Source organism: Erpetoichthys calabaricus, chromosome 4 (genome assembly GCF_900747795.2).
Source record: "Erpetoichthys calabaricus chromosome 4, fErpCal1.3, whole genome shotgun sequence".
NCBI lineage: Eukaryota > Metazoa > Chordata > Cladistia > Polypteriformes > Polypteridae > Erpetoichthys > Erpetoichthys calabaricus.
Genome location: NC_041397.2, coordinates 169,598,979 through 169,625,857, shown reverse-complemented (window position 1 = coordinate 169,625,857; position 26,879 = coordinate 169,598,979). Strand labels below are relative to the sequence as shown.

Genomic DNA, 26,879 nt, shown 5'->3' with positions numbered 1-26,879 from the left:
CTTTATTCAAGAAAACATGTATCAAATGAGAATGTGCTAACTTGAGCTTAAGCTTAGGCAAAATTGTTGTACTTTTTGGTTTATTGCTGTTTGTATTTTGGGAAAATTTTAGGGGCCAAACAATTTACAGTTTATTTTCTTTAACATTGCAATTTCTCTTCAGTTAATTTCATTTGATTATCACGGGAATATTCAGAAGGACTATATCGCTTCTGCACTGCAATGTTCTTCTACAGTTAGGAGAAACTATAACTGACTTGTGTGCTTTTATGTCTTCATGTACACATGTGATTTTATGAACAGAGTGCAACTAACTCAACTGTGTTACTAGTTGGGAAGAGAGGAACACATTATCAGTGCCAGAGTCAATAATAGCTAGGAATGATCTAGCTTTTCTTTGCTCATACCGGAAGTTACATACTGATGGAAAACCAGAAAACACTATGTTGGAACATTAGAACAATAGAACATTCTAGACAAGAACAGGCCATTCATCCCAACAAAGCTTGACAGTCCTATCCACTTATTTCATCCATCCATCAATTATCCAACCCGCTACATCCTAACTACAGGGTCACAGGGGTCTGCTGGAGCCAATCCCAGCCAACACAGGCCGCAAGGCAGGAAACAAACCCCGGGCAGAGCGCCAGCCCACCGCAATATCCACTTATTTCTTCCAAAAAAACATCAAGTCGAGTTTTGAAAGTCCCCAAAGACTTAATGTCTACCACACTACTTAGTAGCTTATGCCAAGTGTCTATCATTCTTTGTGTAAAGAAAAACTTGGAGTTTGGTTGCACAGCCCTGTTGGCTGCCGTGGGTGCTGCCAGGGGGAGCTGTAAAGGGATAGAAGGACTCGTGCCGTATTTATAGCCCAGAAGTACTCCCAGGTCACGAGGAGGGAGTCCTGAAGTACGTCCAAGCTGAAGGAAAATTATCCATCTGACCTAGAAGTGCCAGCAAGTCACGTGAGTGGAAGAACAGACGCACTTCCATTTCAAGGACTATATAAAGGACTGGTGGAGATCCAGCAGGGGAGCCTGAGTCGGGAGGAGGTGGGCAATGCTTGCTGGGAGGTGTGGAGGAGAAAGAATATTGTGCTTATTGTTTGATTATTGTGTTTCTTGGTGTTTTAACCTGTGTCCAGAGCATCTGTCTGTTGGGTAAAAGAGTGGTGACAGTGCCACCTAGGGTCCATTCACTTACAATATATATGTGTGTGTGTGTGTGTATATTGTGGTGAACAGCCCGGACACAGACAGACAGACATTGTTTTGTCACCCAGCACACGTTTATTTACACTATTTACAAAGTTATTGTGCCACACAACCCACAGACTCCCCCAAAGTCCAGGCCAATACCACAACGCCTTTCCTTCAGACCGCCTCCTCCTCACTCCTTCCAGACCTCGTCCTCTTCCACCCGACTCTTGCCCATGACTGGAGGGAGGCGGCACCTTTTATCCACCCCGGATGGACTCCAGGTGCATCCCAATGAGCTTCTGTGGCCACACCCCTGTGTGTCGGAAGCTCTGGCGGTGTATCCGGAAGTCCTCCAGGTGTCCCCAATCCTTTTCCCCCCCAGCACTTCCGGGTGTGGCGGAAGTGCTGAGGTCCAGGGCTCCCAATGCATCGGGGCACCCCCTGGCGGTGACCACGGGCCCCTACAGGGTAGAGCTTCCAAGCTCTGTACCCGTGGCCCCCACAGCAACCAGGGAGGATGCCCCCTTGTGTTCTGGAGGAGGCACAAGCCCTCCTCCGGTCCTCCTGGGCATTCCAGCCGTGCATGAACCCCAGCCGGGTACCACAATATATGTACTATGTGTGTGTATGTATGTATATATATATATATATATATATATATATATATATATATATATATATATATATATATATATATATATATATATATATATATACAGTATATATACAGTATATATATAATATGTGGGGGTGTGTGTGTGTGTGTGATATTTTATATGTCAATTTACAACCACCACCAAAACAAACATAAGATGTGCACCCACAAAAATACCTCTGGATGATACATACAGAGTCAACAAAGTTCTTGATCTAAATTGTATCGACAATATGAATTCCAAAGTGAAATGAATAGTTTTTGTGGAGTTAATGATGCCAATGATTGTAACATTTATTACATGCTTTCAGATAAAAGAATTTTGCAATATAGTCCTATGGTCCATCAGTGTTCAGAGGTCTTTAAATGTCCTCTGAGGCATAAATGCTCAGAGCTGTCCTTTGTAACTGATGGCAAAACAAATCCCTTTGTCAGTATAATCACAGTTCCAAAAAGGTCAACTTCTGCTAATATTGTAAATGATTGGAAAGTCAGTCTTACTAAAATTCTCATAAGTTCCTCTGCATCCATGTGACTGATGTTTAAAGATGCAAAACCCGCATTTGCTTTCCAGACATCTGAGCAGTAGTATCAGATATATAATACTAAAAAGGACAACCTGTATGTGATAATGCTACAATTAGACCACTTTTGAAATCTTCAAGCCTGCACTACTCTGATTATGCTGTGCTTAACCAAGATTTATTTATTTTATTTTTTTAGGAAGGCATAGTTTGCAATAATGTATCTTCTACTTCAAAATATGCCTTTAGGGTTTATTGAACAAAAATAGAGTCCGTTTGGGAGCATAGTCTGTCTTTTTTGGCTACTGGTATTGTGCAGCCATACATTCTAACTCAATGAAGTAAACCTCCACATCGCCTCCGGGGCAGTGTTTCTCTAAAGTATGTTTTGTTACTACTTTTTATGGGCACTGATGCACTGGTGTCGGGCATCTTCATCTTGTCTTCAACCAACAGACCCCGTCAAGATGGCCTGTCTGTTAGTAAACTGAAGTTGCACCTACTCCACTAACTTCCAAAGTCCTTCCACTGTGCTGGATTGGCCCATTGCTTTGGAAATTTATTTTGCTTGTTACCACATTCTAAAAATGCAAAAAAATAAAATAAGGGTGTTGGTATTCCAGGCTGAGATCTTCTGGATACTAGATGTGTAGGTGCACACTGTCAGCGATGCCTATTGCATGGAGTTCCAAGGCAATTAGCAGATGTTACCATCTGATCGAGTGACAGTGTTAGAATTAGCTATATGGTCAAGAACATGGAACCAGATCACTTTTCTTCTTTCAGGTTGGTGACAATGGAAAGAACATTCAAACAGGATACTGCTGTTTTTTTGACACTACACCGCCCTAAGTATCCTTTAATTTAGTTGCATTCTCAACACACACTCCTTTTTTGTGAGTTATAAAACAAGAAAAATGGTTAAAAAGTTGTTTAATTATTCGAAACGGGGACCATCACCCCGTTCTGTCAGTGTTAAGGCAGTTCTTCCTGGCTTCTGTCAAACATTGGGAGAGTGTGTTAATTTAGACACCCACCACAAAACCCAGTGTTTTCAGCTTTGTGTGTATCTACTGGTGTAGCCTCCACACTATTAATTGTTGTAGTGACTTTGACAGTGTCCCCTCTGAGGAAGCCTATCAGAATTTGTATCCCTTTATAGTGCTATCCCTAGCAGAAATCCGAATTTATCCTCCTTGCTGAGAATAGCATTACTTATGTCACACCTTTGCTACCTGAGGAAAAAAACTAAACATTTGAGGCTGTTTGAAATTCGTTCTTCATAGGCTTAACTTCCTGGAACACCATTCTAAACATTTTTTCAATAATGCTGATCAAATTCAGAAACCCTCCTGCTAACTTTGTGTGGAAAGTTGCTTTCTTCACCTTGACAGCATACCTTGCCATTGATGTCCATAACCAAATGCTTGCCAACAAACACCATATGCAGCTCTAGCTTTAAAAGCACATAACCATAACCCTATCCTGGGTTGAGGTTCACTAAGATTTTTTTAGAATCAGCATAAGTCGTTTTGCCCCGATGGAGGCATTTTTGTAGAACATAAAGTTGTGTGACCTCTGATTATAACATTGACTACATTAACCTTTTGTTTGTTTAATTGCAGGTTATAAAACCATGAAAAAGATTATCTGGGGATTATTATCAGTAATATTTTCTCTGTTTGTCATCCAGATTTTATGGTTAACTCCTAAACTTAATGTGCACTTTCCTACTAGGTAAGTGTTTTAAGATGTAAAATATGTATACAATTGTGGTATTGATAATTTCAAATCTACATAGTATCCTGAAAAGCTCCTTAAAATAATATAAAATATTTTAAATGATCAATTACTTGATAACATATTCAAGCAGAATATACAATCTAAAATAAACATGAAAAGCAATACCAGTAAGAAACTTATTGAACAAGTTATTGATTAATTTGATACTGAAGGTGCCATCAAATATCTGGGTGTGTTTTATATCTAGGAAGACCATTCCACTTAAGAAGTAAATGTGTATAGCAATAGATTTGCTCAAGCTTTTTGAGTATTTAGAGAAGGCATAAATAAATTAGATTCTATAAAAAATGTTTTGTGTTAATCTGACTTTCAAAGTGGCTGTTTAAACCATTTACTTAGGATTATATAAGATGTGTTGCAGGTTGTATCTACATTTTAGAGTGTGGTTACTTTGGTGTCGTGTTTCTTGGCATTTTTTAAATATATAATTAAAGAGATTATTTGGAATTGTTAGGATTAACTTTAAACAGAACAAATATTTGATTGACACATGACACTGTACTGAAGGCAAAATCAAAACATGTCATATCCATATCTTTTCAAATATATTTAGAAAATGTTTAAGAAGTAATTAAAGGATTAAGCAACATTTCATATTGTCTTACTTTGAGAATGTAGTCTTATTTCTTAAGGGTGTGGATTGTCAAGAAATCTGATTTATGAAAATATTGGTCAAATTGCAAAAAAGCTTTGCAATATATTTCGATTTTCAGCCTTTCAAGTGGGTCAGTTTATCCATATTTTAGGCAGAGACAAATGTTGCCCTGTCCTACATCTGTTTGGGGTAGGACCAGTGTAGGCAGAGGGGTGCACATTGTTTAGCTGAGGGAGCCACAGCTAGTAGCTATAAGGGCTTCTTGATAGATAGATAGATAGATAGATGAACACAGATCTCCATTTAGCTGAGCTGCTAAACATACTCATTTACGGTGCTAGTAATTCTAGTGACCTGTGTTTGTATCCCAGTAAAGTCCTGTCAGGCAGGAGAGCCAATAGGAATAGGATGGGCAGTAAGAATCTGAATAAGCTCCTGTTCGGAGACAGGTAGGTAATTCACATACTGTTAACATCAACTAAACTTGGCTGTGAATCTTTGGAAAATGCTGTTATGTTTTTAGCAGAGTTACCAACCAATAATTGAAATAAAAATGTTCCATATTACAATATATCATTAACAATGTAGTCTGTGTCTAATATATATAATTTCTTTCTTTCTTTTTTTCTTTCTTATACTGTATATATATCGAAAAACAAATATGTACAATTCTGTAAGTGGTACAAGTAACTAGACCATTATGTTATCATAGAATTTTGCCTTAATATACTGTATCTGCTTTATACTGTAGCTCCCCACATGTACAGTCTTATCTGCATGTGGACAGCTGCTTTAAGCAAAGAGTTTTTCTAGTTTAGCATAAGAAAACCAAATGGTTAAGATGCACCTGTGGCAATCACCCAAAGCATTTGCCCACTCACCGTGCTGCTACTTTTAGAAAAAAGGCTAACCCCTGTGGGACTATGCTAATTACCCACACCAGCTGTTCTTACCTCTATACTTTAAATATATTATTATAAAAATTCCTGTGTTCGTTATTTTGGTTGGCCTACACTACAGTTACTGTTAACTACACTCCTTGGCTATTTTTTTAGGTACACCTTGCTAATGCTGGGTTGGACACCCTTTTGACTTGAGACCTGCCATAATTCTTCATGGCGTAGATTCCACAAAGTTCTGCAAACATTCCTCAGGGATTTTGGTCTATGTTGATATGATAGCATCACATACTTGCTGCACATTCATGATATGAATCTCCCATTCCACCACATCCCAAAGGTGCTTTATTGGATTGAGATCTAGTGACTGTGGAGGCCATTTGAGTACAGTAAACTCATTGTCATGTTCAAGAAACCAGTTTGATGATTTGAGCTTTGTGACATGGCATATCATCCTGCTGGAAATAGTCATCAGAAGATGGGTGTTCTGCAGTCATAAAGGGATTGACATGGTTAGCAACAATACTCAGGTAGGCTGTGGCATTTAAACAATGCTCAGTTGGTATACAGGGACCCAAAGTGTGCCAAGAAAATATCCCCCACACCATTACACAACCACCCCCAGCCCTGAACTGTTGATACAAAGCAAAATAGATCCTTGCTTTCATATTGTTGATGCCAAATTCTGACCCTGCTATCTGAATGTCGCAGCAGAAATTGAGACTCTTCAGGCAACGTTTCTCCAGTCTTCTGTTGTCTGATTTTGGTGAGCCTGTGCGAATTGTATCCTCGGTTACCTGTTCTTAGCTGACAGGAGTGACACCCGGTGTTGGTCTCCTGCTGCTATAGCCCATCTGCTTCAAGCTTTGATGTGTTGTGCTTTCAGAGTTGCTCTTCTGCATACCTCAGTTATAGCGAATGGTTATTTGAGTTACCTTTGTATCAACACGACACAGTCTGACCATTCTCCTCTGACCTTTGGTGCCAACAAAGCATTTTCACCCAGAGAAATGCCACTCACTGAATATTTTCCCTTTTTTGGACCATTCCCTATAAAATCTTGAGATGGTTGTGTGTGAAAATCCTAGTAGATCAGCAGTTTCTGAAATACTCAGAGCAGCCCTGTCACATAAATCACCTTTCTTCCCCATTCTGATGTTCAGTTTGAACTTCAGCAGGTCATCTTGACAATGTCTACATGCCTAAATGCATTGAGTTCCTTCCATGTAATTGGCTGATTAGATATTTGCATTAACAAGCATTTGTACAGGTTTGCCTAATAAAGTGGCCGGTGAGTGTATATTGTTTATATGAGTATTAGATATCCACTTTATACCATTTTACCTGCATGTAGATGGCAAAAAGACATACTAGCTGTGCACAAGCAGACCAAATGGTTTGTATCAGACTTGAGCTACACCTATGCCAATCATCGAAGCAGGTGCCCGCTCACCTCACTGCTTTGTATTGAAAACTCTTCTCAGCTGCTAACTCCTGTGGGAATGTGGCAATCACCCACACAATGTGCTCTTAACAATATACCTTTACCTAATCAAACAGCATAAAATTAATATTATAAAGCAACATTGATAAAAACACAGTATAACCGGTGGTAGTAAAAAGTAAGAAATGTATTTGAGATTAAACTTTAAAGGTTAAAAAACATATTTGAAAAAGAGTCTTATTAGAAATACTTATTCAGTAAATGAAGATGATGGAAGATGAGTCTTTTTTAGCCTGGATGCAGAGCCTTGTCAGTTTCTTTGGGCTGTTCTCCATCTTGGCTGTCCTTGATTTTCTCTCTCCAGCTCTGCTCTGCCTGCTTTTCTTCCTTCCTGATCTGCCCAGCTTGCATCCAAACTTAAAGGCCTAACTTCACATGGAATTAACAACCAGGATTATTAGAATAATCAATCAGTGTTTGCCTTTCTCAGGCTATTTTTCCATTCCAATCATAAATGCCCCAAGTCTAATAACTTAACAATCAAGTCAGTAAAGATAAATCTCTGGCAGTTGTTTTAAAAATATACAATGAGTGTGTTTAACATGAGAATAAAGAGTCTAGAGTCTAAAGGTCCAAAGAGACAGTGTTCAGATAAGGTCAAAAGGTGCAGGTTTTCTAATTGCTATTTACTCAGGTGTCATTATTGCTTGCAGGTTAATAATCCATGTTAGCTCAAACAGATCACATTCTGAGTCCTTTTTTTCAGTCCGTATTATTTTATATTTTGATTAAAAGACAGTTCAGTATTGTGAGTTTTGGACATTAATTTGACTACTTTTTATGACATTACAACAATTTATGGGTGGTTTTCACAAGATAGTACTGGATTTTTTAAACTTTAATGCACAAGTCAACCCGACTCGGGTCTATAATGTTGAAAAACCTAATGTGGCGGGATGCCCCTGCTGCATATGTTCCAGGGGAGCGACTATGGGCAGCTCAATACCTCTCCCCCGGGATGCTTGGTGGCAGCCTCCCTAGCCAGCGGTGATGCCTCAACCTCCCGCAGGGCTCCATGAGAAATGGAGTCCTCAACAGCCCAATTGGGAGCTGGGGTGGCCACCAGGGGGTGCTGCAGGGATTCCACAGCCCAGCTGGACAACGCTTCAGCCCCAACCAGAAGTGCAATTAGACCCAGGTGGTCAAGCTCCTGGAACACTTCCAGGTGGGCTATAAAAAGGACAGGCAACCACCACTTGGGGCCAGAATCGGGAGGAAGAGGACGAGGTTGCCTGGGAGGAGTGGTGGTGCCAGAGGAAGAGTGTTTGGTCTGTGTATATTAATTGCTTTTGGGACTGTGTTGTGGATGGAGGGTTCACGGGGAAGATGTATCAGTCTGTGCCAGGTCGGATGCTATATAGCACCTTTATCACACTGGAATGTTAAGTAACAGTTGCAATGGGGGAGATCTTGTGATTCTCTGATTTCTATTTAATTTATATTGTCTGTAAACACTATCTTTACTTTTTTGCTTGCAAAGCTTTGTTGCAACTCTAGCCAGATGTACATGCAGTGGAGGCAATCCTCTTTCATTACATGTACAGAAAACATTTACAACTTACTGCTTTCTGTTTTTACTTGCATTTTACATTTCGTACCAGCTTTTTTGGAAATGGAGTTTTACATCATCTTCCAAGCCCTCATGTCAGATGAAGGGGAGTGACACTATTAGTTTTTAGTACTGAGTTACTTCATTTTTCATAGAACCTTGCTTGTGATACGAAACAACAAGCATTTTACAATTATTCTTTTCTGTAACACAGTGAAAACCAAAAAGCTTTTCTTAAATGTTTTGTTTTTTGTATCAGTCTTTACAGCTGTGCCAACACTGAAAGTGTGCATAATGTTAGATTGTGGAAGTAATGCATTTTGGTTTGCAAATAGGCAACTTATAACCAATAGCAATTTGCATTGAAAAGTATTGCAGTAGTATTCATAGTTGTATTATCATGTACAGAGAATAGTGAACTACTTGCTTGTCTGATCAACATGCACCATTTTCACAGTCTTTGGTGCCACAGTTAACTAGATAGAAATAGCAAAACACAGTGGGAGAGGATTTTTTTTAATTCAAGGTGAAATTTTGTGGTTTTATGTTAAAAGTGTAATTATAGTGCTATAATGCATGAAGTCTAGTATGATCAAGAAGTTAAAATAGCAGCTTGCAACATGTATTAGTATTTTACTTGTAATTACTGGAGCTATAATTGTGTAGAACCTATTCTGTAAGGGGTGAAAGATTATTGGTTGGGTTGCTTTGACACATAAGGATAATAAAAAAAAAACATATTCCATAATTAAAATTGATTAATGATTTCTTAGAAGCAGCCCGGAATTGTGTGGGTGTTGCTTGTGTCACTTGCTTTTTTGCACCCATAGGTAAACCACATGATAAAAAAATTCTCAGATCCACTTAATCCATTTCATAGTCAGTGTATATCAGAACCTATGCTGGCAGCATCACACATGAATTAAATATGGCCAGGACCAATTTACTGCTTGCAATTTAACCTAATGTTTGTTTCTTTTTGATATATCAGGGTGTTTTGCCATTATGCTATGTACAATATATTCATTTTGTGGTTATGGTATTTCTGGGAATCCAGATATTGCTACTTGCAAACATTCAAGAACAGAATCAAAATTTGTATTCTGCTGTAACACTAACATAAATTGCAATTTGTTCCCCTTAGTTAATACTACTGAATTCTTCATTTCAGATTTTTAAAGAAGAATAGTTTGTCTCATCCCTGCTTCACTGAAGCTACTATTTCCAGTATTGTGTAAGTTGTAATTTATTACATAGTAGTTGTTTTCTGAATGAACAGTACACATTTCATGTTTTTCTTTGCATGTTTTTTCTTTACAGTATTGATAAAGGATACAACCCATTTATGCAGTGTTCTGATATTAATGGAAGAAATAAAGATCTTGCTCTTTCAAAGTACAAATTACCTTATGGAACTTTAAAAACAGGTGGGGATTTTTCTTTGAATAATCTTACTTGGGTTCTCCACACTTTTCAAGGACGAATGTCAATGTAGGCAATAAGTGATTCCTTTTCATTCATTTTATATATATGGTGTTTCCTCCTTATAGTCAACCATATGAAACACTTCTTCAATTTAAAATGTTTGACTATTGTAAATTGTAACTAATACATAGTTTTCCAGCCATGCATAGTAGCAGAAGCCTTCTCGCTATGAAACTAAACTGTTAATCATTGTATGTGATCTTTTTTTTTTTTAATCCTCCATCTATTGATACTTTTTATGAATTTACTTATTCACTGTTGAGCTAATAGGAATATATCCCTATACATTTAATCTTAACATAACTGCTGTAAGCAGGCACAGTCATCCAGTATCTTCCATAATAGGCCACCTGGTTGGACAGATAACATGCTATTCAGTATATTGATGTCTCATTAAATTAAATTCATTGTGTGATTCTACTGGTTGCTTTATTTGGCAGGAAGATTTTGATAACTACTGAGTTCAAGTCACAAAGGTATACATGGAGCTGTATTAGGAAGTGTGAGGTGCTGTTTACTGTGCTTTTTTGAAGGGTTGAGGAAAGGTAAAGCTAAGAAAAAGAAATTTAGCAAGTGCTTTTTGTTGTGTACATTGTTGTTTATTGACAGTTGCGTGTGTATTCAAGGTGGCAGGCAATTCCATATTATACCTCATTTATGCAGTGCTGGATTAGTAAAGTCCCTTGTTCCTAGACTATTGAAGAATACGTCTGGTAGAAAGTTAGGATAATATCAGAACACTTTAAAACCAGGCCACAAAATTATCTTGGAGTGTTATCTGTGACAGCTGGAAAACATAGCAAAGTTGTCTCTTTTAATTTTCTTTTTTAGCTAATTCGCCCCCCCAAGCCCATTTTTCTGTGATTGGAAAGGTAACAAGCATTAACACTAGAATTACCAACGTTTACGAGAAAACTTGTAAATCCGGCCCACCTTAAATCCACTCGCACCTGTCCATTCAGCGTCTTTTGTCTTGTAAATGTGTCGATAATCCCAAGCAGCAAGCAGTAACCATCCCCCCCACTGTCGGAGAAACTGCAAAAACCTCTCCCAACTGAAGCCTTGTTTATCAGGGAGTCTGGTATGTAGGCTAAAAAAATATATTGTTATTTGGAACACATGCATTTCATGTGTGTTCCATGTCTATAAAGATCTATTTAAGTGTAGGATGACAGAAATGTTGAACACATATCTAAAAGACAAACTTTTTGCATGTTTTAGTACTAACGACAAAATGTAGACATGAAGTGTATAATGTGTGAAGACTGAAGTCCAAATATCAAATAAGTACTTTCACAAAAGATACAAGTATAACCGAACAAATGCGCTTTTGTTCCCCAAGACTATAACCGAAGAAAAAGAAATCAGGTTAGTGTGGCTTGTTATCCTGATTTCTTGGGTAGTACAGCGGTTAGAGCTGCTGACTCCTATTCAGAAGGTCCTGGGTTCGAGTCTTAACATGTCCCGAAATAAACGTTTTGAGTAGTGAGCTGTTCTTATTGTTACTATTATACATTAAAAACATACATTTGATTTGAGTCTGTAACCGCCGCTGTAGATGTATGGTACTTGTAAAGGTTAACATTTTTTTAATTCAGTTTTATGCTCTGTCACGTTCATGCTTGCCCTGATCTGACCCTGCTGTTTTCCTTCAAAGAAACAGTACAGCTTACAGAGCTCGCCAACGTATTGTTCAAACTCCTGTTTATGATTGTTTTGTGATGGTCTTTACATAAGAAGCATTTATATGTTATATAAAAGCCAGATCAAATGTTATTTACCTTGATTTATTTACTTATCTTCCTACAGCGTAAAGTTACAAGTAGACTGCAGAGCTCCCTCTGTTTGATCGACAAGGCCATGCTCACAAATTACACGGATTTACGAGTTTTCTCGTAAACTTTGGTAATTCTAGTGTTAATCCCATTAATCTGATTCCTTGACTACAACAGCATGGTTTATACTGTAGATTAAGTCCTGAAGCTTAAAGTTTTTTGGAACTATGGAAAATCAAAGAGGCAAAGAGGTTATTATTTTTTCATAACCTCTTTCTTTAATACATTACACAATGGAATTCTCTTTATAGCTGACGATAGCTTGCATTCTTAGCACATGTGCTGTAAAACTGTATTTTAATTTTTGCTTGTATTTTATTGTTTCTAACATCCTTAAGACTTGTTCCACCATCTGTTTTTTTTGTACATCACTTAATTACGTAAAGAAAATGCAGTAGTCCATTATTTTAAATTGGGTGTGGATTTTGCTGTTTTAGATGTGCTTATAACAGGATCTTTAAATTATACAGCTGTTGATGTTTTTCATTCACACTGCCCAGATATCTTTTATGACCACAAGAGTGCTAGGACCTCGATTTTACATCTCATCTGAAAAACAGCACCATTTTTTACAGCACAGTGTCCCAGTGTCCTCACCAGCAACTCTTCCAGCAACAACCCAAGCTTCTCCTAGATGGTCTCCCAGACATAATACAATGTTTAACTAAAAATTTTAGAATGTGGTTGTTTTGGTGTTGACCAGAATGATAAAAACAGTCAGTGTAGGGGAAAGAAAAAAAAATGTCTTGGTGGTTTTGTGTTTTCATACTACAAGAAATATTATTCTTAGTGTATGGGTTAAAGCAGAAAGGTTGCTGTCTCAGTTCATTTATTCTCCTTTCTTTACAGAGTAACAGGTGCTAAGAGGAGTATTCTTTTAAAGTAAGGTATTATTGCTTTGCATTGTCAGTCATCCATCCATTTACTTAATTATCATCCATTCATTTTTCCATCAAGCTTACTTAATACTTAGTCACCATCAGCCAGTACATACCTGATAGAATTAACTGTAAGGCAGAGAACAACCTTGGATAGGGCACCAGAATAACACTGGACACATTCTCCCACACTCTGCCAATTTAGAGCTCTCAGCTAAACATTTTGCCATGAGGGAGGCCTGAAAGTAATACCTCATGGGAATAGAGAGAACAACCTGCATATGAAATTGCAGGAGTTTTATTCTAGGGTGACTTTACATACTGTTCCACACTTACACTGGTCCAATCTAGTGTTTCCTAACCTAACAATCTTAATTCCAAAAAAGTTGGGACACTGTGTAAAATGTAAATAAAAACAGAATGCACTAATTTGCAAATCTCATAAACCCATATTTTATTCACAATAGAACATAGAAAACATATTAAATGTTTAAACTGGGAAAGTGTATAAGATAAGAATGAGGTCATTTTGAATTTGATGGCAGCAGCACATCTCAAAAAATAGGGTCATATTTACCACTGTGTAGCATCCCCTCTTCTTTTAACAACAGTCCATAAACATCTGGAAACTGAGGAGACCAGTTGCTGGACTTTTGGAACAGGAATGTTTTCCTTTTCTTGTCTGATATAGGATTCTAGCTGCTCAACAGTCAATGGTCTTATTTGATGTACAGTAATCCCTTGCTACTTCGCGGTTCACTTTTCGCGGATTCACGACTTCGCGGGTTTTTAAATACAAGTGATTGCCCGCCTATCGCGGAAGTTATGTTCCAGACCCATCATCAACAGGAGAAAATCCGCGATATAGAAAGACCATATAAATAAACATTTTTATAGTTTAAGTCTTAAAATACCCATCCCACATGCTTTAAACACATGTAAACTTATAAAACACACTTTGTTAAAACATATGATATGTGGATGTCGGGCTAAGGATATGAGTAACATCTCACTATTATAAACATTTTAACTTCACGCAAGACAAGACAGTGAGACAGGAAAATAGGTGATGTACAGGCTTTTAAATTATTGACACGCAGAGCGACAAGCAGCACAAAGCCAGCACAAAGTCCACTTCTCCTTAGCGTTCATTCAGCTCCCCACCCCCTTGACAATGCGAAGTGGCAGGAGCGTACTGCGCCTCCGGGGCGGGGGGTTTGAGCGAACGTGCGTTCCGCCCTCACACACCCCCCACTCCTCCTCCTCCTTCCGAACGCGCAGAGCGACAAGCAGGCATTTTGGCAGAAGCAGCACAAAGTACATTTCTGCTCTGCTCAGAGTTCAGCTTCCCCCCCTTCACAAAGCGAGTGCAGACACATTGACATCTGATCGCTGCGTGCAGTGTGCAGTGTTGGTCTGCGGTGTTTAAGAATGCAGAAAGTGTTTAAGAGCATAGGAAGTGTTTATAAGAGTGTGGGAAAGGTTAACAAGAGAGTGAGAAAGGTTTTATAAGAGTGTGGGAAGGGTTTTATAAAGCCTTAAAATATGTATAAATAATAAAATAAATATAGGTCGCTACTTCGCGGATTTTCACCTATCGCGGGGGGCTCTGGAACGTAACCCCCGCGATACGTGAGGGATTACTGTATTTTTCATTTCATCATGTGCCAAATATTTTCAATTAGTGAAAGGTCTGAACTGCAGGCAGGCCAGTTCAGCATCCGGACTCTTCCATTATGAAGGCATGCTGTTCTAATAGATGCAGTATGAGGTTTAACATTGCCTTGCTCAAATATGTAAGGCCTTCCCTGAAAAAGATGTTGTTTAGATGGGAGCATACAGTTAGGTCCATAAATATTTGGACAGAGACAACTTTTTTTTTTTTTTATTTGGCCCCTGATCTTAACCCAATTGAGCATGCATTTCACTTGTTGAAGACTAAACTTCAGACAGAAAGGCCCACAAACAAACAGCAACTGAAAGCTGCTGCAGTAAAGGCCTGGCAGAGCATTAAAAAGGAGGAAACCCAGCATCTGGTGATGTCCAAGAGTTCAAGACTTCAGGCTGTCATTGCCAGCAAAGGGTTTTCAACCAAGTATTAGAAATGAACATTTTATTTCCAGTTATTTAATTTGTCCAATTACTTTTGAGCCCCTGAAATGAAGGGATTGTGTTAAAAAAATGCTTTAGTTGCCTCACATTTTTATGCAATCATTTTGATCATCCCACTGAATTAAAGCTGAAAGTCTGCACTTCAACTGCATCTGAGTTGTTTCATTTAAAATTCATTGTGGTAATGTACAGAACCAAAATTAGAATAAAGTTGTCTCTGTCCAAATATTTATGGACCTAACTGTATGTTGCTCTAAAACCTGTATATACCTTACATCATTGAGGGTGCCTTTCCAGATGTGCAAGCTGTAATTCCATAGGCACTAACGCACCCCCATATCATCAGAGATGCAGGCTTTTGAAACTGAGCACTAATAACAAGCCGAATCGTCCCTCTCCTCTTTAATCTGGAGGATGCAGTGTGCATGTTTTCCAAAAAATTTCAAATTTTGATTCATCTGAACTGTTTTCCAGTTTGCCTCAGTTTCTTTTAAATGAGCTTTGGCCCAGAGAAGACGGTAGCATTTTTGGATCATGTTCACATAACTTCAACCTGCATTTGTGGCTGGCATTGTGAACTGTGTTCACAGACCATGATTTCTGGAAGTGTTCCTGAACCAATGCAGCGATTTCCACGACAGAATCGTGCCTGTTTTTAATGCAGTGCAGCCTGAGGGCCCAAAGATTATGGGCATCCAATATTGATTTTTCTGCCTTGTCCGTAGTGCACAGAGATTTCTCCAGATTCTCTAAATCATTTGATGATATTATGTACTGTATATGAGATTTTCAAAGTCTTCACAATTTTCCTTTGAGGAACAGTACTCTGAAATTGTTCCATAATTTTGAAGATGTAGTTTTTTCCAGATTGGTCAACCTCTGCCCATCTTTAATTCTGAGAGACTCGAAGGTGCTCTTTTTTTACCCAATCATGTTATTGACTTATTGCCAGTTAACCTAATTGGTTGCTAAATGTTCCTCCAGCTGTTTCTTTTTATTACCATTTACTTTTCTTGTATTTTGTTGCACCCGTCCTAACTTTTTTTAGACGTGTTGCTGCCATTAAATTCAAAATGAGCTAAATTTTCATGAAATAGTAAAATGTCTCAGTTTTAACATCCAATATGTTTTCTATGTTCTATTGTGAATAAAATATGAGATTATGAGATTTGCAAATCAATGCATTCTGTTTTTATTTACATTTTACACAGCTTCCCAACTTTTTTGGAATTAGGGTTATACATCTTTTGGAATATGGGAAGAAAACCAACGTGTGTATATATAATAAAGAGCAGCTCATTCAATCATGGGAAAGATGTTTAATCTCCGCAAAGTGAGCAGGCTAGTATTCAAATCCAGCACCATCCTGTTCTCAATGGGCCAGCCTAAATATTGAGTTTTAACACTCAGCTGTTTTCCACATTATATGATAATCTGAAAGAGATGTGGCAAAGACATGTTTGTCTCCCAATGCATTCAAAATCAACATGTACTTATTTACTTTATGAACTGGGGAAAGATGAACCTCTGACTTAAAAGAAAGGGAAAAAAGGATTCAACATATACAAGAATACTTATCCATTTGTCTTTGAACCTTCCCTCAAACTGTATTAATATATCAATTAGTCTATCTAGATCATGCCCCCAATTTTCACCTGACTAGCTAATCTAGATAATATCTAATAGTTAATTTCACTGGAGCAAAATTATATGCATGACACCAGTAAGAAGTCAAGTAAAATTAAACAGTTTATTGGCTAACTAGAAAGATTACAATATGCAAGCTTTCGAGGCCCACAAAAGCATACATATTGTAATCTTTCTAGTTAGCCAATTAAAAAGTGTTATTTTGTTTGATTTCTCACTACATCCATAAATGGCTAACATGATACAATACTTACTTTTTTTGTTGGCTTTTTATTGGCCTGTTTCTTTTTAAAAATTTGTTGTTTGCCAAATAAAATTGAACATTTTATAGATTTCCCTAAAATCCCATCTTATGCAACACATATCTTCTCTAATTGTTTCTTCCAGTCAGGAATTTATGTCCTTTGTTTGATTAATCATTCTGTTCCTTTGACGGTGCAGGAACACTGAGACTCTTACAGTGAATTCAGAAAGTATTCAGACACCTTCACTTTTTTCACATTTTGTTAATTTATAGTTTTTTGCTAAAATTACATAAATTCAAATTTCCCCCACACAAAACAGTTATTACCCCAGAACAACAAAAAAAACAAGATTTTACACATTTTTGCAAATTAATTAGAAAAGAATTAAAAATTAAATATCACATTGACTTCAGAAGTTCACTGGTGAGATGAGAAACCTTGGAAGAAAGACAACCTTCTTAGCAGCACTCCATCAATCAGGCATTTCATGGTAGTGTGTTTCACTCCCGCTTGGATCTGATCTGTACAGTATATAGCATAGCCAGCAATGTATCCATCCATTTTTATCATTGTAATGTAAATTTAGATTATATCACTTAACCAATTAAATTTAATCTAGGAGCATTTGATAATTTCAGCATACATTCATTGCAGAAATAATTTGTATTAGTTTCTTAATGTTTTGCAATTAAAACAACTTAGCATTAGCCAGAATCTGGTGGTATGGCACAATTCATCTGTGAAAATACTATAAAGTTATAGCTTTAACTTTTGAAATTTTAAATGTAATAATGATATGGGAAAAGCCTCTATCAACTTGCGTCATTTACATAAAATGTTCAAACATCACACACTTCAAAGTCAGCCCAAGTGGTCTGCTAATTCTGTACATCTGTAATACTACAAAATGGAGACCCAGCTTCTTCTTTGTTATTCCTAAGAAGTCAAGTTGAGAATCTTTTGTAAAAATCTCAGTTTTGCTTTCTGGACTTAGAAGTTTTGTGTAAGGAGAGCTAGAATAATAAAGTGATTGTTCTGAGATATGCAGTTTTTCTTCATTTTTTCTGTGTATTCCTTTTAAAACGTATTTTTTACACTTCCAATAGTTGTATCTTTTGATGTAAAAATAACATGGTTGTAAAGCAAAGCATGTCTACCACTAGATCAATTTTAACTTTTTTTCTGCAATTCTTGTGATAATGGCTGATGGAGTTGTAGTACTGTATTCCATCACTCACACCTACAGGCTTGATTTAGAAAAGCAAGGCTTGACTGAGAAAAGATTCAGGTCCAAAATGAAAATATGAATACAAAATTTAAAAGTGAGTGATGTCACTGCTCTGGTATAAAAGAAGAAGAATCTGTTCACGGACTTGGATTAAGTTTTAAAGAAAATCAGAGCATTTTGTGTAGAATTCTTTAAAGTAATAATGACCTGGACAAACCCTCAATTCATTTAGCCTTTTTGATTCATCTTCTGGTCTATGCCCATGATTTCATTTGCCAATTCCTGTTACTCTGGTTGTATAATTAGGAGCTTAATAAGAATAGTAATTTTCATGCTGGGGAAAATGTTTAAAATGGTTTATTTTATGTAGAACTAGCTGTACCCCATGACTTCACCCACATAGTAATGAACAAACTTTAAAAATCAATAAACGTTGGCACTATATCTGATCGTATTCAGCTCTGATGGGAAAGCGTTCCCTGCGTGGTGAGAAAAGCACATGGCCGTGATATCTCTGGCAATCAGCAGATACCCTATAAAACACATGGAGCTCTGATCTCTCTCTCTCTCAAAAACGTCAAGACGCTTCTCCTTAACAATCTGTAGATGATAATGTCTGTTGAACAAACAGGTAGGTATCGCTAGCTAAGCAGGGGCAAGGTGCACTCCAACACGTGGCGAGGCGTCATAGACTAACTCGAACAGAGGCTGGCGAGTGAACGAGGTAGGCCCCGACCCCCTGCTCTCGGCCCACAGCCACTCTATTGGATTTGCATAAATACATCGGTACCACAAGTGAACTATGGTACTTCGCACGATGAGAGAAGTCGCAAAATCAACAGGAAAGTTCAAGCAAATTATAGAAAGCAACCAGATATAAAACCGTTTAGTAATTCTCTCATGAAAAGTGGACAGAGATAAAGTAGAAAGACATACAGACAGAATGTGCTTGGACCAAATTTTTAAAACCGTTTCTTAGTGAGCACCTATGGGCCAAGGGTAACCTACATTCCAAATTTCAAGTCCCAAGTCCTCATGGTTCGGGAGATTTCGTGATGAGTGAGTCAGTGGTATTTGGCTTTTTATATATATATATATATATATATATATATATATAATATAAATAATCTTTTAGGCCCTATATTTTTTCATCATCAAATGTCTGTCAGCAGCTGTTGATATCATCATATTGTATTGTAATTTTATCATCCACATTAATTTATTACTATCACTTAAATACACTTTCAGAATTGCCTTACAGCAAAATAGATATATTTGGAATGTTAGAAGAACCCAGAATAAAAATGAGTAAATCATTTCAACCAAGAGAGAAGGTACATACTTCCTTAAGACTGTGACCAGAATTTGGGTAAAAATTCAGATTTTTGGGGCCTACCTAGTAAAGTAATATTAGTGTTAGTTCTTATAATACTAAGGACTGTCCCATTAAATACAACTGATTTCTCTCCATAAATTGGGTAAATGTGACCATATTCATTTCTCACCATTGGGCAACTCAAATGTTTTACTCCATGGACTTTAATCTTTTCTAAATAAACTTATCAGTCTCTTCAATTAAATTTTTATTTGTTTGGTATGTCTTACTCTTAAAATTAAAGCTGTTACCTTGATAATAGGTAATGTAAAATAATACACTATTGCATGGTCCTGATAGTGATATTAGAGAGCTAATGTTTTGTTATTAACACCAGCCTTCTTTCTGCTAAACCCAGTCTCTGATTCATAAATGTTTGCCTCTAATCTCCTAACAATTCCATGTAATCTAAATTCTGTTTACTTTATGTATTACTGGGCATGAATTCAATTTTGCATTGTTTAATATTTGTGTTTTTGGGCAATGTATTATTATTCACTACGTTTGTGATGGTATCTTAATCATATTGTGCATTGTGCTGTTAATTGTATTTATTTTTTCATTTTATCTACTGTATGAATTATTGTAGCACCAAGTAAAATTCCTAGCAAGTATGTTACTTGTCAATAAAGTTTAGTTAGTTAGTTTTTCCTTCAGTCACATTAAAACATAAGTAACCAGGTTTGTCCAGCATTGTCATTTGTGGCCCTAGGCACAATGAGAGAATATTTGCAGCTTTTATCAAAAGTGAAATAGTAGAAGTTATTTCTGGGATGTATTTTACACTCCTTTCTCCTACCCCCATATTACACCAGTGCGGGCAGTATTTAGCTGGAAAATGGAGAAGTGGGATGACCAGTGTATGTATTTTTTCACTTAAATTAGTGAACCCGCATTGGACCGAGCAAACTGGACATGCAATCAATATGTCTGTCTGTGAGCTAGTAAGTAAGTAGTTAGTTGACTAATGTCATTTCCTTTTACTGTAAATTAGTGCAGTGGTTATCGCTGCTGCTTCGTGGATCCAACGACCTGGGCTTGAATGTAAACTGCTTTTTTAAGCTTGAATATCCATTTCTGTTGAATGTAACTGTGTGAGGAAAACATCAAACTGTTCAGTGATATTTCATGTTTCCAGAAAATGATGTACAGTTACAGGCAATGGTATTTGGTGCTCATATGAATGCATACAGCGCACACACAGTATTGGCTGGTGCGGCTTTAAAGTACCTGGTGCGCAGGCTATGGTAAGTGGTGGGTATGAGATAGTAAGTTGTACGCTCCAAATTGCTTCCCTGGAAGAATAAAAATCCCACATATCCCCTCAGGGGCTCCATACGAGTGTGAAGATGGATACCTGTAAACATAAAGCATGTACCTAAATCCTTTGAGTCAGATAATCATCCCACAACCCTAATCTTAACCGTAGTGTAACGGGGCATGCGGTGGTCATTTCCTGACTGACATTGTGGGCCTTACCTGACGTACGTCATAGGTATTGCAGGCTGCAGTTAGACCCATCTCAGGAAAACTCCTTTAATAAATAAAACATCTGAAAATATCTTATACGTACACACAAGTGTCCCATACGTACATGAAAACATCTCGTACGTATGCAAAAGTATCCTGTACATATGTGAAAACATCTCGTATGTACATGCAAGTGTCCCGTACGTACATGAAAATATCTTGTACGTACGTGAATGTATCCTGTATGCACAAGATATTTTAACATACAGGTAAAATTCCGTTATAACGAACTGCCAGGGACCTAAAATATATTTCACTGTAATGATAATTTTGTAGTAATGAGATTCTGTATTTGTCACTATAGTGCTTTCTTTAACTTGTGTCCGGGCGTTTGCAATCATTTTAATAGCTTCTTTCTCATTAATTTTAATCTCCTCCTATCTAGAAGTTATGCTGATGAGAATTTTTCTCATCATTTCCTTGCGATAATACAGAGTGTAAATGATGCCCAAATCCAATGGCTGAAGCACTGCTGTGCAATTGGGTGGGAGGAATTCAACGCGAACATTATCTGAATGTGGAAGCATGTTGTGGGCAGCACAGTTCTCAATCAGAAGCCAAATCACTTTCTTGAATGAGTGGCACATTAATAGGAATGTTTCTTGAATAACAATAACTGAACCACATAAACTGCTTTTTCAACGTCAACAAATGCATCAGTTCGTATACGTTTGCAACCAGAGATTTTTCTTCTTTTTTTGCTCGGTCTTTGAAGAAAGTTGACAGTGTCGATGGCGAAATTCCAAATTCACTGGCAATGTCTTTTTTCTTTTTGCCGCTACAAAAATGTAAAGTTTTTTTTTTTTCTAATATGAACTGTTATTGTTTTTTCGTGTCTGCCATTTCTATAGGATGGTGACAATGAGTTAAAAATAAGCAAAAGGTATCACTGAAAACCACCAAAAACAAAAACAGCAAAAAAAAAAAAAACAGTACGAGGAAAATTTGAAGAAAGAAAAAAAAAATTTAGTGTTTCTGTTTGGGGATCATTGTGCACAACTGAGCTGCGACCACAGAACTAACTGCTCTGTGGATGATTCATTCAGGCATTTCAAGGTCTCTTGTGCACTTCGTTGTAATAATAAAAATAATAATTCAATAATTCATTACATTTATATAGCGCTTTTCTCAGTACTCAAAGCGCTATCCACACAGGGAGGAACCGGGAAGCGAACCCACAATTTTCCACAGTCTCCTTACTGCAAAGCAGCAGCACTACCACTGTGCCACCTGTATCTGCTGAATGTATTTCTTAGTAACGAGATTTCTATAGACTCATGTCATATGGGGAAACTGTCAGGACCATAAAAATACTTCGGTGTAATGAAAATTTTGTTGTAAAGATATTCGTTGTAACAGAATTTTACTTGTATGTATGAGATAAGGGCTATCCCATAACTTTTTTCATAATGCAGTTCAGCGCTTCCGAACATAAGGAATAAATTGGGTCATAAATTGTTGTTCCTAGGGTGACCTGGGTATCCTTTAGTGCTACATGTCACAATGAAATATTTGATGTTGGTGGAGAATAGCAATAGTCTAATTTTGAATATTTCATCAGAGAGAACATATCCATTTTAATACTATATTTGCTAATTGGTAGGGTGACCTCCTAAAAAAATATCCATTTACTTAACCTGTTATTCCAAGTATTATTGCTGGATTCAGAATAAAGAAAGACACTTGAGGAAGACATAATAACAGCCAATGTCAGCAATGACTAAAATGATTAAAAACAGTATAGCCAGCCCAAGTGGCATGTTTAATAAAGTGTTCACCATGGTAAATCAACATGTAATAAGTATTGACTTAAAATGTTTCCTTAATGAGACATCTGTAATATTTATTTGCGTCATTCATTCCACTGTTTTTGAAACTTATAACTAAAGGTTTTGCCTTTTGCAGTAGTTTTATGTATTCTTACAAGTATAAGAGCACCTGCACCTGGTAATTCTGGTATACACTGATGATTATAGAAACCACTATGTTCTGTAAGGTAGAGTTGGCAGACTAAATCCATCCATCCATCCATCCATTGTCTAACCCGCTGAATCCGAACACAGGGTCACGGGGGTCTGCTGGAGCCAATCCCAGCCAACACAGGGCACAAGGCAGGGAACCAATCCCGGGCAGGGCGCCAACCCACCGCAGGACACACACAAACACACCCACACACCAAGCACACACTAGGGCCAATTTAGAATCACCAATCCACCTAACCTGCATGTCTTTGTACTGTGGGAGGAAACCGGAGCACCCGGAGGAAACCCACGCAGACACGGGGAGAACATGCAAACTCCACGCAGGGAGGACCCGGGAATCGAACCCAGGTCCCCAGGTGTCCCAACTGCGAGGCAGCAGCGCTACCCACTGCGCCACCGTGCCGCCCCGCAGACTAAATCATTTAGTAATTTATTTATAAAAAAAATTAAAAATTGGCTTTATTATTAAGTAAAAGTCAATTTAGCAATATGGGAAGATATTACTGTATATATGGTTATCTACCTGATATCTAAATAGGATCTTTGTTGCTGTGCACTGGATGAAGTAGCAATAAAGCTAATCAAATGGCCTGATTATCATAAAGTAGTCCAATAACCATACCTCTTTATACCTGTAGGAATAAAACGTTTATGTTAATATATTTAAAAATAACATATAAAAAATTAGACCATCATACAATTTTTCTTTTTTTTCCTTTTAAGAATTCCTGTTTCGTAGTATTTTAAGATTGCTTGATGAAGATTGTGAATTTGGGTGGAATGAAGAAAAGTGAGTAATATTTGTTAAACTACAGTAATAATGTTTTTATATCATCTTTGTTCAAGTACAGTAAATTAATATTCTAAATCTAGGACCCTAATTTTGCATTATTGTGCCAGTATTTGTAAATAATATCTTGTATCAGTACCCCCAACCCCATACACAGGCGAACAGATCTTGACAGTTGTGTTCTTGTTGCCACATTTTCATTGGCTTGGGTTGCATGTTATTCATCTTGTATTAGGTAATCATTTGCTGCCAACAGAGGTAGTCTTTTGAGATTGGGTGTGGTATCTCCTCAGATTTGTCACATACAAATTATGCATCCAGTACAATATGTAGTGAAATACTTAGCTGCTCAATTCCAATGACTTTTCCTTTAAAGAAGAATATAAAGGGGAAATAATGATACATGACTTTATAAATATTCAACAGTCATTAAAATAATTATAAGTATGTGATAAATAACTAAATGAATAACTTAAAAACTTAATATGAGAGAGTTAACAATATTAGCATCATGTAGTTCTAGATACTTTCTTTATTCAATATGCAGATCAATTGTGGAAAAAAACTCTGTAGCACAGAAAAGATGTCTTTTTGGGATGGCTGTTGTTATGGATAATTTTCTCTGTCCTGGTCCAAATCACTTGGGTGTAGATGTCCTGGAAGTAAGGGAGCTCACGCCCATTGATGTGTTCAGCTGACCACACCACTCTCTGCAGAACCGTGTGATCTTGCTGTATGCTTTTTCCTAATCAGATTGTGATAATTCCTGTCAGAATACTTTTGATGGTGGATGTATAGAAGTTCTTAAATGTCTGTGAGGATATCCTGAAATCCTTGAGGCATCTGAGGTGGTAAAGACATTGCCCTTTCTTCTCCTTCTGTTGATGTGCTTGGGCCAGGTCAGGTCCTCTGATGTAGACTAAATCTGTCCACCCTCTCCACTTGGATGCTGTTGATACTGAGAGACGGTGGTAGTGCCTCTGCTGTTTTCTCCCAAAGTCCACAATCAGCTCCTTTGTCTTGCTGACATTAAGGTATAGACTCTTGTCCTGACACCAGCATCTAGATAAGCCAGCTCATTGTTGTTAAATATAAAGCCTACTACATACAGCTGTGTCATCATCAAACTTAACAGTGTTGTTAGAGTCTTGTGCAGGTATGCAGTTGTATATGTAGACAGAGTACAATAGAGGACTCTGAACACAGCCCTTTGGAATGGGGGATAATGATGTGTGGCCATCCACTAAAACAATTTGTGGTTTGCATTTTGGAAAATAAAAATCGGGCTGCACAATGAACTGCCCAGATGCAGAACCTGAGCTTTTTGATTAGCTTAGAGGGGTTTATTGAGTTAAAGGCAGAACTATAGTTTGTAAGTAGCATTTACACCCAATTCCCTATATTGTTGTCCAGGTGGGCCAATACTGTATGAAGTATCAAGGTGATGGCATCCACTGTGAAACTACTGGAGTGATATGCAAACTGTAATGGATGCAGTTCTTTTGGCAGAGAAGAGCATATGTGGTTTATAACTAGTTTCTTGAGGCACTTCATTGCTAGAATTGCTAGAGTGCAATGAAACAATTATTATTCAGGCAGGTTGGATATAATTTTTTAGATACAGGAACAATGGTGGATCTTTTAAAGCATGTTGGTATCACAGACTGGGTTAAGGAAAGATTAAATATTACCATGAACACTGGTGCATACTGCTCAGCACAGATCTTGAAAACAGATCCTGAAATGCTATCTTGACCTACTGCCTTCCTGTAAATAAACTCTTATGCCATGTTCTGACATTGAGATGTTTAAAATAAGGAATAATACAATAGTTATATAGTTCTATATACTTGTTTATAACTACATCATTTTCTTTTTGTTTTTATTTATTTTTTTTTTTACAGAAGCAGCTGTAACACCTGTGTTGTTGTTGGCAATGGAGCCATCTTGAGAAATAAAAGTTTAGGTTCTGTTATAGACTCATTTGATGTTATCATAAGGTAAATAGCACCACTCTTAATGTTACTGTGAAAATATCACATTTATACAATTTTGATGACATTTTCTAATGTAATACAAAGATTAGATTTCTGGGACAGTATATTTAAGAATATAAGAACAATTTTAATTAGAGCAGTTCATTCATCCCCAGCTAGCTTGTCAGCCAGTTTAAGAATGTTTCTTAGCAAGCACTTTGGTCAAAAAGACTAGGTATGGCCAGATTCAGACAAATGTTCCACAAATACTTTTATATAGAGAGATGATTACATTGAACATGTAATGTAAGGCATTTTATCCATCCATCCATTTTCCAACCCGCTGAATCCGAACACAGGGTCACAGGGGTCTGCCGGAGCCAATCCCAGCCAACACAGGGCACAAGGCAGGAACCAATCCCGGGCAGGGGTGCCAACCCACCGCAGGACACACACAAAACACACCCATACACCAAGCACACACTAGGGCCAATTTAGAATCGCCAATCCACCTAACCTGCATGTCTTTGGACTGTGGGAGGAAACCGGAGCGCCCGAGGAAACCCACACAGACACGGGGAGAACATGCAAACTCCACGCAGGGAGGGCCCGGGAAGCGAACCCGGGTCCCCCAGGTCTCCCAACTGCGAGGCAGCAGCACTACCCACTGCGGCCACCGTGCCGCCCATAAGGCATTTTATGAATTTTCCTAATTTACGAAAGTGCCCCTAACTTCACCAAGATTTAGGAGAGATTGTGATTTGTTCTGTTTTGGAAATGCTGGACAACAATGAATTTGCTAGAAGATACCAATTTGACAGAGATGGAGTTGTATTCATAACAAATCTTGTACGTTGCCTTATTGTTCCATCTGCATGAAGAAGCCATTTGCTGTCTGTTGAAATAAAAGTATTGATAACATTACATGTTTTAACCACAGACAAAATGCAGCTTTGCAATAGTGATCATTTGAGTAGGTCACCAACCATTTTTTAATTTTTGCACCAAACTTTGAATGCTGTTGCAATGTATGAGATAATATGCATCTTTATACGTTTACACATT

General features: G+C 37.6%; 2 protein-coding genes across 8 annotated transcripts in view; one reads left to right on the top strand and one right to left on the bottom strand.

Annotated features, from left to right (window-relative positions):
• Window positions 1-26,879, bottom strand: part of jagn1a (jagunal homolog 1a) — a 469,310-nt gene that overhangs the window by 181,073 nt on the left and 261,358 nt on the right. The window lies entirely within an intron of this gene.
• Window positions 1-26,879, top strand: part of LOC114650354 (type 2 lactosamine alpha-2,3-sialyltransferase-like) — a 143,071-nt gene that overhangs the window by 80,593 nt on the left and 35,599 nt on the right. For 5 of the 7 annotated variants that reach the window (XM_028799919.2, XM_028799927.2, XM_028799922.2 and 2 more), the window contains 5 exons: window positions 4,007-4,118; window positions 9,903-9,965; window positions 10,052-10,158; window positions 23,772-23,838; window positions 25,743-25,838. In XM_028799919.2, coding sequence (XP_028655752.1) covers window positions 4,007-4,118; window positions 9,903-9,965; window positions 10,052-10,158; window positions 23,772-23,838; window positions 25,743-25,838 — 445 coding nt within the window. Of the gene's footprint in view, window positions 1-4,006; window positions 4,119-5,154; window positions 5,229-9,902; window positions 9,966-10,051; window positions 10,159-23,771; window positions 23,839-25,742; window positions 25,839-26,879 lie in introns of those variants that run through there. The other 2 variants (XM_051926080.1, XM_028799928.2) reach the window with 2 other exon arrangements.